Here is a 14,538-nt window from a genome sequence, read left to right as displayed (position 1 = left end):
TTATATTTTGTAAAAAAAAAAAAAATCATAAGTAGATATTTTTAACAATTACTCCCACCAACCATTTACCAACCTTTATTTATGTCTACCATATGAAAAGATTATATTAAAGAGTAGTTACATTACTATTCATGTTAAATTTTCTTTTTTATTAAACTAAAGCTTGATCAATTGATGTTGTATTTCTTAGAAAGGCCTTCTAGTAACGTATTAATTTTATTATGAACTATGACTTGCTCATTTAGTAAGATTGTATAAGAATAAAAAATGAGAATATTTTGATAATTTTCACAACTTGTGAGATTTTTATGTCTATAAAAAAAAATACAACTTCAAAAATCCAAATTGCATGTCCAAACATGATTTTAAATCATGATTTCATCTCATGATTTCAAACCATGTCCAAACGGCTCCTAAATATATAATATAATACTTTAGAACGCAACTCTCCTGAAAGTAAAAGAAAATTCAGCAGGGCGGGCAGGTGAATGCAACTGTGTGTGTGTGCAAGTGCAACAGGTGAATGCGGGTGAAAATGCTATGCTGACAGAACGGGTTGAAATTTTGCAGGTTAAGACATACTCACCCCATCGCCATCCATACATATTCCAGACCTTAAGTATTTAAGCATCTCTTTTTCGAATTTTGTGTTAATCAAGCACCGCCATATAAATTAAAACACGCAAGCATCTATTTTCCATTTATCAAATTATAGCTTCGGGTTTTAGACCTCTGCATGCATAAGCATAAACGATCTTTCATCTGGACAGACATGTGAGGAAGTAAACATCCACTGGAAAGTGGAAAGGGACCACTTCTTTAAAGATTCCTGGCTCAAATATCTTCATATCTCACTACACATGATCATAATCAATCGTGAATCCATAACTAATTCGCAATGCATTAAACTATTTGTATTAGTTATACATACCGGCGCATAATGTCTATCTCAAGCATCAAGTGGGCATCAAATTCAATCCCTTTATCATCTTCGATATATGCTCGGAATCAACTGATTTCACGTTACATCAAACGCCACTTCAAAAATTCAAAGCTTCAAATTATCCCTCAGGCAGCAGCGCTTCCTCATCCGTGAATGTCTTAGCATATATTCTGTCCAATATCATTCCCACAACATTATTCTTTGCCCAATATTATCAGTTTTGAACTCTCTCTGCCAATTCGCTACATTATTTCCTCTCAAGCAATAAAAAGCACAAATTGACAATGGCAAACATCTACAAATTTATTTTATAGAACCTACGAGCCGTCAAAGGTTACACACTCAAACAGCAGCTGCCATTGGCAAAGATCTGTAACACACCCTCTTGGCTGCTCGAACAATGTCTTCAATCTGCACGATTCCGTCATCACCACAAGAAAATAAGTGAATCGAACTAATAAACTGCTGATTAGAAAATAGTAACGGCTTCTAGTTAACAGCCTGCTTAAAGTTCGAATATGTGACATGTTTTAAGGCCCAAGGACTATAATATTATAAGTTGGAAAATAAAAATATACAATATGCAGAGTAGAGACCTGTGGAAGAGCCATTCTTTCAAGATTGGCAGCATAAGGCATTGGAACATCTGCACCAGTAATTCTTTCAACTGGGGCATCAAGGTACTCGAATATTTCCTCGACAACTGAAGCACTATATATGACAACCGAAAGCAAAAGTTAAATTTAATGACTGATCCTTTGGATGTTCTAATCGGTGCAACCAGCTACATCAACTATATATAGTACTGTAGAACTAGTAATGCGTTATGATTTTCAACACAGTTTGAAACACGAACCAGATTTCAGCACCAACACCATGTTGAGGAAATCCATCTTCAACAGTAACCAGCCTGTTAGTTTTTCTCACCGAAGCATTGATGGCAGATCTGTCTAATGGCCTGATTGACCTAATATTAATGACCTGTAAGATCGGTATACAGATGTAACACAATTTTAAACTTCTGTTTGCAAACTATAATCTGAAAACTAGCTCTGTCTTAGCTCATAGTTACATTTTTGGACCGCTCAAAAGATTAATAGCCAGCAAATGTATAGCTTTTGTATATTAAGTATAAATATACATATAATATACAGTGTATACCAAAATTATACATATACTATACGTAAATAAGCATATGACATACATAATCAGTGTATAGATTAAATCTTATATATTTTGGCCGATGGGCCAGGAATGGAAAAAACCCTCTATATTAAAATCAAATGATGAATAAAGAACACTGAGATCTATAAGTTGCATGCATATATCCTTGGCTATCAGGAGTGTCTGGACACATCAGAATGATTAATGGCAGAGAGTACGCGAGCAAGCCAACGGCTGGATTTCAAATCAAGGAGTTAAGGTAAAACACAATATGATGTTATTTCATCAGCTCTTATCACCACGTTGCAAAAAGGAACGAAAAAGAGCTCCTATTGGAATTAATTTACCTCAGCATCTATATCCTCCTTCGCAAGTGTCCCTGCAGCCTGAGCAAGAAATGGAGACAAATTAAGGAGAATGAAATTATACTCATTACCGGAATGTAGGGAAGTATGCACACACAAACCTTGAGAGCATAGCCAACCATCCTTGAGAATGCTGTAATTGTCACGTCTCTCCCCTCTTTCTCTATCTGTTATACATAAAAAAAGCATCACAAACAGGTGACTACAGTAAGAAGGGATGCAAACGATCCCAGAGAAGTAAAGCTTGTTTGAGTGCATACTTTTGCTTTCCCTATAGGTAGGGTGAAGTTAGGATCAAGAACTTCGTCCGACACAGGAAAAGACTCACCATACCTGAAAATTGATTTACCAAAAATTTAATCTGGATACCAACGTGTTTAGAAATTTTGCCTACAACTCTCAAACTCGTGCCAATAACTTACAATAATTCATTCTCAAGAAAAACAACTGGATCAGGGTCTCTGATTGCTGTTTTTAGAAGTCCTCTTGCATCTTCAGATGAATATGGTGCCACAACTTTCAAGCCAGGGACAGAGCCATACCACGGTGCATAACACTGCATATTGATCATCATATGACAAGCTGAGCTCTAATATTTTGTGAGATATAGATTTCCCAACATGCATTTCATCCTAATAAACTGACCATCGTCTTCTTGTAACCAGTAAAGGATAATGCATATCAAATTTGAGAGACATTAATGTTGTTGAATATTGGTTATTTCTCAATCCACAGCCGGATAAAAACACATCAGTGGAGATGGAAGCTGTGAGTATTGAAAAAGCATGCCACTTCTAATCTTTTCTTTGCTCACGACAGCTGTTTTATTTAAAAGAAAGACCACTATAAAACTAATTCAAGGTACCTGAGAGTGCTGAGCACCAACACCTAGAGCAGCACCATTCGGTCCTCGGAAAACAATAGGAACACTAATATTTCCACTAGACATGTAGTTTGTTTTGGCCGCAGAGTTAATCAGATGGTCCATTGCCTGCAAGAATGCATCAGAACTCGTATCATCCCAACAAAATTTAGCTTCCAATATCCCAAAGAAAGGCACGTAGTTTAAGAAGGGAAAGTGGTTCTCCATGCCGTAACGAACATAAATGTCTCGTACAGAATTCAGACAAAAGTTCCATTACAAAAGATGAGAGTTGTATGTTCTTCTTAAACATGCCATGTGGGATGTTGAAACTAAAGAGTAAATCAGTTACCAGTTTCAATTTTTTTTTTTTTTTTTTTTAAAGAGTTGCTAAATTAGGAAAGAGAGATTCTTTTTTTAAGAGACTAAAAAGGAAAGTAAGATAAACAAATCGAAACAGCGGGAGTGTAACAAAAAGAAATTACTACATTAATTATTGAAGGTGACAAGACCACGGAATTAGTTAGTTGTGGAAAAATTTCATGATCTCAAATAAGATGCTCAGTGCTTTTTATCTGCAGCAACTCCCACCGGTTCATCCTTGTTAAGCTATATATGGAAAACAAAGCTTATTGGGAGTTGAAAAGCTGATCTAATTTTGAAAATTACATAAATAGAAAACTTATGATATAATTTCTCCAAGATGAACTAAAAGCTTCACACACTACCCAAGCTATATAAACTGGTCTCTATACACGGTTAATGCTATAAGTCTGGTTGTGAACATCATAGCAACCTACAAGGTGGGAATTAAGCGGTATTGGTATTGTTTCTCCAAATATGTTTGATAAACTACAAGGTGTGAACATAGTTGATAAAGAGGAGCGGGGAGCAATGTTGGATGAATGGTTTGCAAATGCAGCTAAGGATACAGATATAATTCTAGGCAACAAATTAACAGGAAAACAAAAAAAACTCATGGTAAAAAGCAGAACTAGAACGGTAAGGTGACTGAGAAGTTTGTTCCAAGGCACCGCATTGGCCAGCCGACCCGTCTGGCAAAGCAGAATCATGTAATAGCGTCAACAACTTCAACAAGATCCAATTAATCCAAGAAGAAAGTGATGAATTTTCAAGTGTTTTGGATAGGTTTGAAGAAAAAGACAAGGATCAAATATATCAAGTTACTTCAGAGAGGCCAACGTTCCTTTTTGGTTCATACATTTAAAAAGGAAGTTTGAGACTGATACCTCAAATTTCTTCTTGACTTTTATATTTTTCAATTACTAAAGTATCCTTATTTCTAATACATAAACTGTGTGATGATTATAAAATATGTAGTTCTCTCTAGCTCTTATTTTTTGCACACTTGTTGATTAGTAGAGGTTCGTTACCTCATTAGGATTGGTAAGGTATAACCCCCTTCTTGTACTTCTCTCCCTTTTGAGGATTAGTTTTTATTATTAATAAAAAGGCCCGCTGAACATACTATCTAGTGGAGTAAATTCGCTTAAAAAAAAGAACATCATAGCAACCATTCTGACATGTGAGAAAAGCTGACATGGAGAAGTTTGAGAAAGTGAAGATATATCTTACCTGCATGGCAAAGTTAAAGGTCATGAACTCTAATACAGGCCTAAGTCCATAATATGCAGCTCCGGTTGCAAGTCCGGTAAATCCAGCCTGCTCAATGAGAAATAAGCAGATACATGAATAACACTTTTAATGGGGAAACTAAAGCTTGTGGCATCATACATAGATGAGTAAACTGAAGCTCGACGCATGACGTTGAGCAAATTAAAGCGTCATGAAGTTAAAGAAAATTAAAAATAAAGACTGCAAATTTATTCCTTGGCTAAAAGTGGAATACAACCTCAGTAATTGGGGTATCAACAACCCTGTCTGGGCCATACTTCTGCAAGAGTCCTTTCGAGACCTGCCAAAATAGAGGAAAAAGGTTTTTACTACCGCACACACTTGCACAGAAAAAAATATTTTTGTGCCTCATACAACTGACACTAGTGAACCCAAAAGACACAACTAATGTACTAATGTCAGTTTTGTGAGGCACATATTAAAAGTTTTTTCTTGCACATAGATAGGGAAAGAGAGCAAATTCAATGAGTGGAAAAGAAACTCTAACCTTGTAAGCACCTTGATATTCTCCAACCTGAATCATTCGAAAAAGGTAATCAGAACGAAACAATCAGTAAATCATTTGATGTACTACTATGCAAATTCGTTCTTACCTCTTCACCCATTAAAAATACTTTAGGATCAGCTGCCATTTCCTCATCAAGAGCAGAATTTAGTGCTTCTCTCACCATCATCTGCAATAGGTTACAGTTGCACGAATTAATACAAAGCAATATGCTTAGCAATCACATATTCCTAGTTCGGTTCATGAATGCAAAAGAGACTGAAACTTAGGGTGTGTTCGGTACGGAGGAAGGAAAATATTTTCTAAAATATTTTTCAATTTTCTCATGTTGTTGGTAAAATTTTTTAAAAAACAATTCTCTCAAAAAAAAAATACCCTCGAGAGATGAAAACAAATTCCATTTTGATAGTATCATCCCACCCTCGTAGTCCTCATCCCCGTCACCCCACCCACACCTTTGTATACAAATGCTTCTGAAATAATATCTTTTATTTACGTATCGAATACAAGAAAATAGGTAAGAAACCACTTATTTTCCCAAAAACTATTTTCCGCGAAAACATTTTCCTTCCTACCGAACACACCCCCATTCAAACTTACTCCTTTTCTTTTTCTTTTCCTTTAAAGTAATCCTACATAAGGAAAATGAAAGCTTACCTGCTTAACTCCAGATGAATAACTTCTCCGAGTCAAAATAGCTGGCCCCAAAATCTGCAGAAGTTGGAGGAAAAAACGTAAAGCCGAAAACAGGAAAAAAAAAGGATTATTTCTTTTTAACTGTGTCTCATAATCTTGGGAAGTGAATAGCAATATCATGTGACATCAATTAAATTGTTAGTTAAAACATACTGGAGCTATTAAGCCTCTGAAACAGACTTTAGGCTTTGCAATCCTCAACATCATATCTTCTCTTCCAAATACCAACTTAATTACCCTGTAGGAGTATATGTGAATTATCAGTTTCGGACAGGAAACTCATCCCATCAAAATGATCATCCAAAATCAGACACTTTTGGTAGACCATGATAGCAACTTTGTATCTCAAAACAGAAAAGAATAGAAAGAAACACAATTAGTTACCACCGAATAAATCAAGATGACAAGAAGCAAAACAGGACACGATCAATCATCAGCTTGGCTAAGTTTAGCCTACTTTGTACCTGATTGTGTGTCGCTCTGTGTGTTATGACACATAAGATGTGGCACGAACCGACTTCACTAGACTCTTGTAAAGTTATAATTTAATGTACGGGCAACAAGGATTCTCTCTCCTTTACTTCTTTTCATCAAAGTCGATATACGTGTAGTGTCATGGGTGCTAGCTGCCAAATCTTTCTTTTTTTCTTTCGTCTCTCATGAGGAAAATATATTTTTAGGTCATACTTGTCACGCTTTTTTTTTTAAGAGTTAAACTGACTGAATTAGTAGACGTTTGGCCATGAAAATCAAATATTTTTCACTTTATTTAAAATGTTAAAGTTGGAGATGAAGATAGAGTTGTATCTAGTTATAATTTATGCAAAATATATTTTATTGTTTAAATGTATTAAAAGTGAGAAAAGTAAAAATACTATTTTAAGAGCCCGTTTGGATTGGCTTATAAGTTGGTCAAACCAGCTTATAAGTCATTTTTAACTTATTTTAGTGTTTGACAAAAATAGAAAACAGCTTAAATTAAGTTAAAAAGTGTATAAACAAGCCAAAACTAAGAAGTTGCTCAACCCCAACTTTTTTTTTATTTGACCAACAACTTTACCCTTTTATTCCTTATGTTTTCTATTAATTCCAATATTATCCTTAATTCTAAAAACTCTTTAAGCACTCTTATCCAAACACGTAACTGCTTATTTATAAAATAACTTTAAGCACTTATACTTAAAATTCACTTTTTTCAGCTAATCCAAACGGGCTCTAAATGTTTTTCAAATTCTAAATACAACTTGAAGTTGTATTTGTATTTGAAAGTTTTATGGCCGAATGCTGATTTTTAAATAAAGTGAAAAAAAATCGGGAAAAAAGTGGAAAATTCTCATGGTCAAACAGGTCCTTAGACTAATTCAATATTTTAAAATTAAAATTTAGATATTTGAAAATTATAAAAAAAAATACTATAAGTTGTAATTATTTTTATATTGATATGATGAAAAAATATAGCTTAAAATGTATGTCAAAATTTATATAGTTTGACCCTTGAAGAGTGAAATTTAACAAGTATTTCGGAATGTAGAGAATACAAGGAAGGGGCGTCCTGGCTCTTGTCAACAGGCTCAGTTCTGGCCTTGTCGTCACTTAATTTTACCGTTTCAACTTTGTTGAAAGGTACTGTCTTCTTAATTAGCTGCAATCTTTTTTTGATTAGATCTTTGTGATTAGTGACAATATTGTTTACGTAATTATTTTGTTGTCTTTCGTACATAGGAGTGATACTATTGCAATAAAAAATTGTATGCTTCTTCTATGGGTTAATGAGCTGTAATTTTTAAATTTAAGAAGTACGTAACATGTAAAATTTTATTCGCTGATGTGACTATCTAAAAGCCGTAGAAAGCTGGAAGATCAATCTTGTGAGGAAGGAATAAATCCTTCATTGAACAAAGAAATTGAGAAATAAAGAATATAGAAACATGTTGCTCTTCACATATACGAAAGAAAAAATAAATTACAACCTTATATGTGTCGGAACAAGTAGAAGCACTTTTAATTGCCTTTTTTTTTTTAAAGACAATTGGGAAAAAAAATTCTTTATTTTACTCTTTTTGTTCTCTCAATCAATAATTTTCTTGTTGAAGACAAGTGGAAAAAAAATATTCTTCTACTATTTCGCTTGCATAAATATTTTAATGCCTAGATATTTATAGGAAATCTTCAAACATGTACTTATACGAGTCAATTCCTCAAATGATCATTAAATTTGTAGAAAAATTTCACTAAAGTAACTTTTGAATTTTTTTAGACAATAAGATTATCAAACTATGTTCTTGTTTCCAATAAAGTAAACCAATCCATTTTTAGACACAAGACCTCTTCACCCATATATAAATTATAAAATCATTGAATACTTCGATTTTATTTCAAAGTGTAGAAAATATTTCGAACAAAGATTTTAGAATATTGCAAAATTGTGTCTAAGTAGACAATAAAAGGATACAACTGAATGATAGTAGAACTAAGCATGGTGCTTCTCTGTAGATTCTTTAACTGATTATAAATGATTTTTTTAATATATAAAATTTTCAATTATCACAAAAATATTTACTATTTTTATTTTCTTGGAGATGAGCTTGTAAGATTTTGATTTTATTTTAGTTTTATAAATAAGTGGATTATAATTAATATAAATGTTTTATATTTTTAAAAAGCATATATACAACTAATTGTTAAAATGTTTTCATTTTTACAAAGTAATTATCCAACACGATTTTTTCTTTGAAATTTTTTATCCAAATACTTTACTAATAAAGCAAGCTTATTATAATTCTTAGAAACTGGATATATTATGTATATACATGTTACTACTATATATAGAAGTAAGGATACCACAATATTATAGTCCTCACCGAGGCAACATAAAGATTTCATACTCTAAAGCAAATTCTCTTTCGTTGCCACTTGGACGTTACTGGAACAGGGACATACGCTACAAGGTTTTCTTGGAGTATACTAATTTTTTTTTGTGGATCATTTTAACCATTATTTGTCCTTATGTAGTATGGTAATCTAAGCAACTTTTAAGTCAGATTTCTATTTTCAACTAGATATTTATGCCCGTGCGTAACAACGTTTTTGTGAAAGAAGATTTGCTTAAAATCATTAAACAACACACAAAAATGCGAAGAGAATTGACATGCTCAAATATTATAAATTCCTTTTTTGTGTAAGTGAATATTCAACCCAAATCAACTTCAAGTTAAATGCTCACCCAAATCATCTAATAAAAATAGAAAAGAGACCAAATCTTAGCATTAGTCAAACAACGTCCAACAATAAAAGAAGCAAAAACAATGAAAGTTAGTTCAAAGAAGCTGTTAGAATCATTTTTCTCACTAACTACTCTTGGTAGGTTCAATAAACTAAGAGTTGCTCATTAGTCCTTATAAGAAGGCTGATTTGTAAAAATCAAAGTACTCGAATCTTCACCTACAGCATGTATTCATGTGTTAAATAACCATCCTAAAATTTGTAGTGTTGTATTAGGCTGCCGGTCATTTTGTAGTTGGATCACCAAGTTTTTGGAATGCTCCAAATTCAACTTGAGCATCTAAATCAGGGTCAATACCAACTTCATTCTTCTCAAATAGACATGTTCATATCTTCCCTTTCCTTGGAAATAGAGACCATGCTTTTCTTAATGGTGACATTCTTTCCGAGGGTACATACATGGAACTCTACCTCCCCCTTGGATTCCAGATCAGCCTTCATCTCCATAGCTACCTTTTCTTCCATTGCCTGGTGTAAACAAAGGCGAACAGAAACAACTTAGCATTACTTTGTTTTCAACTTTAGCTCATCAAATACGGAAGGAGAAAGATCGATAAATAGGGTGAGCGAGTGAATTCACAAGCTACCTCCAAGGGTTCTGTCACCGTTTTTGGTTTCCCTTGAACGCAAGTCCAATCTCCTTAAAATCAGATGGTTACCAAAATGCACACCAATCATATTCATGAATGAAAATTAGCTAAATAAGCAGCTACCTCTACTTCTCTTGGTTCTGAGAATTTCTCTTGAGCCACAAGAGCAACAGAACTTTTTTCCTGTCATCCAAAAATGTCCAAAAGTTATCAGCACATGGGAGATAACATCCAGATCACAAAGGAGGAGAATATTTTAAGAAGTTGAAATATATGCCGACACTTAGAATTCATTTTGATGAGTGACATTGTAGTGGATTTCCGAAAACGTCTAAGTCATCGATGTCATAACTAATGCCTCTTATTCAAAATGCAATACACATAGTATACATCAGTTTTGTCAGTAAATAGTGATGTATATTTAAAGAGACACTAAGGAGGGTAAACTTTGGTAGATACACATATACAAAGATGAATAAGAACAAAACATAGATAGAGCTGAGAATCTACAAAATATAGATTAGAAGGACTCTAAACTGCACAAGTTCAACACACTCATCTATACCACCCTATCCACGGCAACAACTGATTTGTCAAAGGCATTTCTATGTTTAGCTTATGAAGACATTGAGTACTGTTTTCAAGGCACCTGTTGCATTAAAAAATGACCACTTGAGAGACCGCCTATCCTCATTAGACGTCCATCATGTTAAGTTTAAGAAGCAAATAGCGTTGTTTATTTCACATTCTACCAAGTAAATTATTTGCACAAGGGCGTTTATCAAAGGTACCTTTTTCGGAAACTTGGAAAAACTTTTCCAAGAACATTTTTTTTAAAAGTTTTTTTGCAGAATACTTTAGAAAAATACTGAATTTTGAAGTACTGGTTTGAGGTTGTTTCCGAAACAGATGTTCTCGCATTCACAAAACATTCACATACTTCCAGATAAACCATAACTATCCAAAAACTTTTTTAAGTAGCTAAAACACAGGTTAAACTTTTACCGAATGGGCACACGAATCATAGGCAGGTCTATCACTGACCACAAAGGAAACCACATGCAGCTGTAACTGATTTTCATCTGGAAGAAGAGTGTGAATTATCAATGCTACTCATCTAATCAAGGCTAACCAGAAATCTAATCTAAAAGGAAATGTACTCCCTCCATACTCTATTTTTTGTTCACAACATTTTTAGATTCTTTTTAATCAATTGAAAATTCCTCAATCTTTCATTGGATTCTCAAGTTTAAATTAAACAATCCGGATATAATTTTTTTATATTAAAAAATTGAAATTACAGTGTGTAGTACCATCAACAAAATTTGTCTCTACTAATTTTGGGGCATTCTTGAAAGGTCGACACATTTATCCAGTAAATATCAGCGTCAAATTTCCAAAACCTCGTCGGACCAGGATGGTATTGAACTATACAACTCTCCACAATTTGAAATGATATTAAGGGTATTTGTTTGTTTTAAATCTTCCGAATATGCACAGGATAGGGGCTCTTAAAGTTGCGTGAAGCAACAAAGACTTGTCTAAATTTCCATCAAACTGCTGTATGTTTAACCAACATTACTAAAGAATGATTAAGTTGCAAAGAATCAACCTCTATGCAGTGATCTCACTTGATGCCATGTTCAAATGCTAACAACTGCATATTTTTACAGGAAGAGGAAGATAAGCAGCCCAACTTCTAGATCAAAGCTAGTCAGCAAGGCACTGTTTAGGCTTAAAACAACTGAAGAAGATCGAAATATGACACTGAACAATTTATTACAAAATTAAAATGCAAAGCCCAACACCATTACTGTATTCGAATTCCAATTAAATTCGGCTTGCTTCACGGTTGTCCCTGATTTATACTTTAAAGTGTGCTCATCTAATCAACCTCTGCACCTTTTGTTTTCCTTTTGCACCTTTGACACAAGTTTCACTGTTCCAGTCTCTGTTAGTATCTTTTCTTTATCAGGTTCTAATGTGAAGCAATTGTGTCATGAGATATTGATACAATTTGAAACCAATTGATACACAGAAGTAAATATAATAGGGAAATGAGTGGTTCTCCAATAGTAAGCTACTGAATTACCAAAACAAACTCAGTCCAAATAGCATATATAAGAAGTCAATTCCTACTTCATCTATCACTCATAAAATGACTTCTGTATACCACACTTTTTTTCTTTAAAATGAAAGGGCAACAATCATTAGGGTTATGTGCATAGATAGAAGAGATTCTCAATGCAAGTGCTAAAGGCTGAAAGGAAAGTGTAGAAATATTTCCTGTAACGGAAAATGGGGAATAAAAGATAATGGAATCATTTTCTTGAATATATGGAGTTAAATACTTTCATATCTTAAATATACCTTCTATGACCTATGTAATATCTTCATGGATTTACTACCACAACTAATAATATATAAGAACCTACATAACTATATATATGTTTTTCTCTTCGGGAGCTATACACATATGTTCAACAAACATAAGTTCAGGTGTATGTTATATAATTCCTGTGAAAAAAAAAGAAAGAAAAGCAATAAGAAAAACTTCTACTTGCTTCACGCATATCATAAAACAACCTGGCTTAGAGTGCACATAAAATTCCAACAGATACTCACATCCTCAAAGATTTAAAAAAGGTTGATAGGTAAAAAATTCACTTAGTAAGGAAGCATCAGGAGTAGCGAATACTTTCATAAATTTGAACATACCTCTTCTAAGTACTTAGAGAGTTTTCCTTGAATCTATTGTCTGGCTAGTGAGACCAGGGGGTTTTATCCTTCAATAATCGTCTTAGCGACATTAATTGATGTTGCGCGAAGATCATGTAAAGCTTGTTCAACCACACTGCCTTCTTCTTTTCTTCGCGTACACAACTGCTCCATATCTTATTAGAAGCGAAGCTACCTGCCAACAAAAAGTCAAATGTTCAGGCCTTATGTCCTCTCGAAAATGTTGTATAACTTATGATACTATCTTTTAGGGGGTATAAATTCTGCCACAAGTATTTTGACTCCCTAAGCATGTCTGAGGACAGAAGGTATGAAATGCAGGTAAAGTAAACATCTTTGGAACAAATATGAACCAGCTAACTAAGCAGATGGTTTGACCGTACATCTTTAATGATACGACATAAAAAATCTTATCTGGAGATCAAGGAAGAACATGTTATACATCAATTTAAAAGCACTAAGATAGCTTGGAACTGAAATCAACTTGATAACTACAGAGTAGAGAAGACAGGAATGTCGTTTGAGTTTCTGTTTTAATTTCACTTGGATAAGTTGATTCCCTAACCGTTGGAGCTCAGCTCTGTCACAAAGGAATTTTACTATCCCACATAGAGGTGTACACTCATGTTTTGAGTACATGTATTGTATCAATGTGTTGTATACAATCGTGCACACTCGTGTTTGATCACGAATTAGACCTCCACCAACATGTTCAATCTCAATCACGACGTTTTAATTTTTTGGTCCAATTCTGAGGTGAAAATTTGATTGAACGCTTAAAACCCCAATTTCAAGCCGTAGGTCAAATTACCAAATTCATTAATGAAATATAAGGTAAAAGAAAGTAGGTATAACTACTGACATACATGAAGAATTTCTTGCTAGATATTTCATTCAAAAGAACCGAAACTATCATATACCCACCAAATCCTAATTATCAACAAAGAAACGTCAAGAACATAGCAAGATCACCTAAACAGAATGGTCAGACCAGATACTAAATATAACAAAGATGGAAAACCTTTGAAAGAGTAAAAATTCTAACTGCTGCCAAAAAAGAGCAAGAAAACTCACCAAAGCTTCCCTGAAAGAGTGATAACCAGAGAAAGGAGGAGAAGAAATGTGAGGAAAAATACAAGTGAGAGAAAATAGATATCTTTGATCGGGTAGATTCTAGAATAAGGAAGAAGAATGTATTTACAGAGTGAGTTTAATTTTAAATTTGCCCAAAATAAACATTAAATTACATTCTTGTCCCTGTTCTTCATGTTTGGCCTTCCAACTACCATTTCTATATATTAGTAAAGTAAAATTGGGGCTTAACTTGATTCAAATACTAAAAGTTTCTTTGTCCAATTTATTAATGTAGAAGGCCGCTCAATGCATGGCTAATTATTCTTCTATAAAACCAACTTAAATTGAAACTGTCAAAAATGAAATTGTCATGTCATTCATGTATACTCCCTCCCAAAATTATCTGTCATGATTTTTAAATTCTAAAAGTAGTTATTCCAAATTATTTATTATTATAAAAATTTAAGACAAATTAGTTATTCCTTTCCATTGCATCTTTAATAGTGATTGTTCTTAAAGATTACAAACACCGAAAAATTATTTTCCATATTGCTTCCCTCTCTTTTCAGTTTGGTATGAAATTGCAGCAGCCTTCCCTCCCTCCGAAACTCTCATATTAGCATATTCTTTAGCTTATAAAGAAATTCAACGGACAATTCTGA

At 33.6% G+C, this 14,538-nt stretch overlaps 1 protein-coding gene and 2 long non-coding RNA genes across 5 annotated transcripts; 1 reads left to right on the top strand and 2 right to left on the bottom strand.

Annotated features, from left to right (window-relative positions):
- Window positions 1-448: 448 nt before the first annotated feature.
- Window positions 449-1,053, top strand: LOC132067327 (uncharacterized). The gene is made up of 2 exons (XR_009417129.1): window positions 449-484; window positions 520-1,053. It is a non-coding gene; the product is annotated as an uncharacterized LOC132067327 (long non-coding RNA).
- LOC132067326 (pyruvate dehydrogenase E1 component subunit beta-1, mitochondrial-like) lies at window positions 776-6,834 on the bottom strand. 3 transcript variants are annotated; one of them, XM_059460522.1, is made up of 15 exons: window positions 6,576-6,834; window positions 6,345-6,429; window positions 6,153-6,206; window positions 5,584-5,664; window positions 5,478-5,504; window positions 5,208-5,270; window positions 4,931-5,017; window positions 3,338-3,463; window positions 2,895-3,028; window positions 2,733-2,805; window positions 2,574-2,639; window positions 2,455-2,493; window positions 1,800-1,924; window positions 1,540-1,654; window positions 776-1,354 (listed from the first exon to the last, which is right to left on the bottom strand). In XM_059460522.1, exons 2-15 carry the CDS (start codon window positions 6,396-6,398, stop codon window positions 1,286-1,288), a joined length of 1,113 nt encoding a protein of 370 aa, XP_059316505.1. In that variant the 5' UTR covers window positions 6,399-6,429; window positions 6,576-6,834; the 3' UTR covers window positions 776-1,285. The 3 variants fall into 3 exon arrangements, with proteins under 3 accessions (XP_059316505.1, XP_059316507.1, XP_059316506.1); XM_059460524.1 differs by having other exon boundaries at window positions 6,579-6,834; XM_059460523.1 differs by having other exon boundaries at window positions 6,656-6,834.
- Window positions 6,835-11,362: 4,528 nt separating this feature from the next.
- On the bottom strand, window positions 11,363-13,950 carry LOC132066640 (uncharacterized). Its single transcript, XR_009416893.1, has 3 exons — window positions 13,877-13,950; window positions 12,782-12,977; window positions 11,363-12,580 (listed from the first exon to the last, which is right to left on the bottom strand). It is a non-coding gene; the product is annotated as an uncharacterized LOC132066640 (long non-coding RNA).
- Window positions 13,951-14,538: the final 588 nt, after the last annotated feature.

This window comes from Lycium ferocissimum, chromosome 8 (genome assembly GCF_029784015.1).
Source record: "Lycium ferocissimum isolate CSIRO_LF1 chromosome 8, AGI_CSIRO_Lferr_CH_V1, whole genome shotgun sequence".
NCBI classification, from domain to species: Eukaryota; Viridiplantae; Streptophyta; class Magnoliopsida; order Solanales; family Solanaceae; genus Lycium; species Lycium ferocissimum.
The sequence above is the reverse complement of the archived record's forward strand: the minus strand, read 5'-3'. Positions and strand labels throughout refer to the sequence as shown.

Bases quoted from the DNA above. Each gene is read 5' to 3' on its own strand.
- LOC132067326 (XM_059460522.1), bottom strand. From the start codon at position 6,398: ATGATGTTGAGGATTGCAAAGCCTAAAGTCTGTTTCAGAGGCTTAATA. The intron at 3,029-3,337 runs GTACCTTGAATT...ATCAATATGCAG, and splicing joins TTGGTGCTCAGCACTCTCAG to TGTTATGCACCGTGGTATGG. The intron at 2,640-2,732 runs GTATGCACTCAA...TATGTATAACAG, and splicing joins TACCTATAGGGAAAGCAAAA to ATAGAGAAAGAGGGGAGAGA.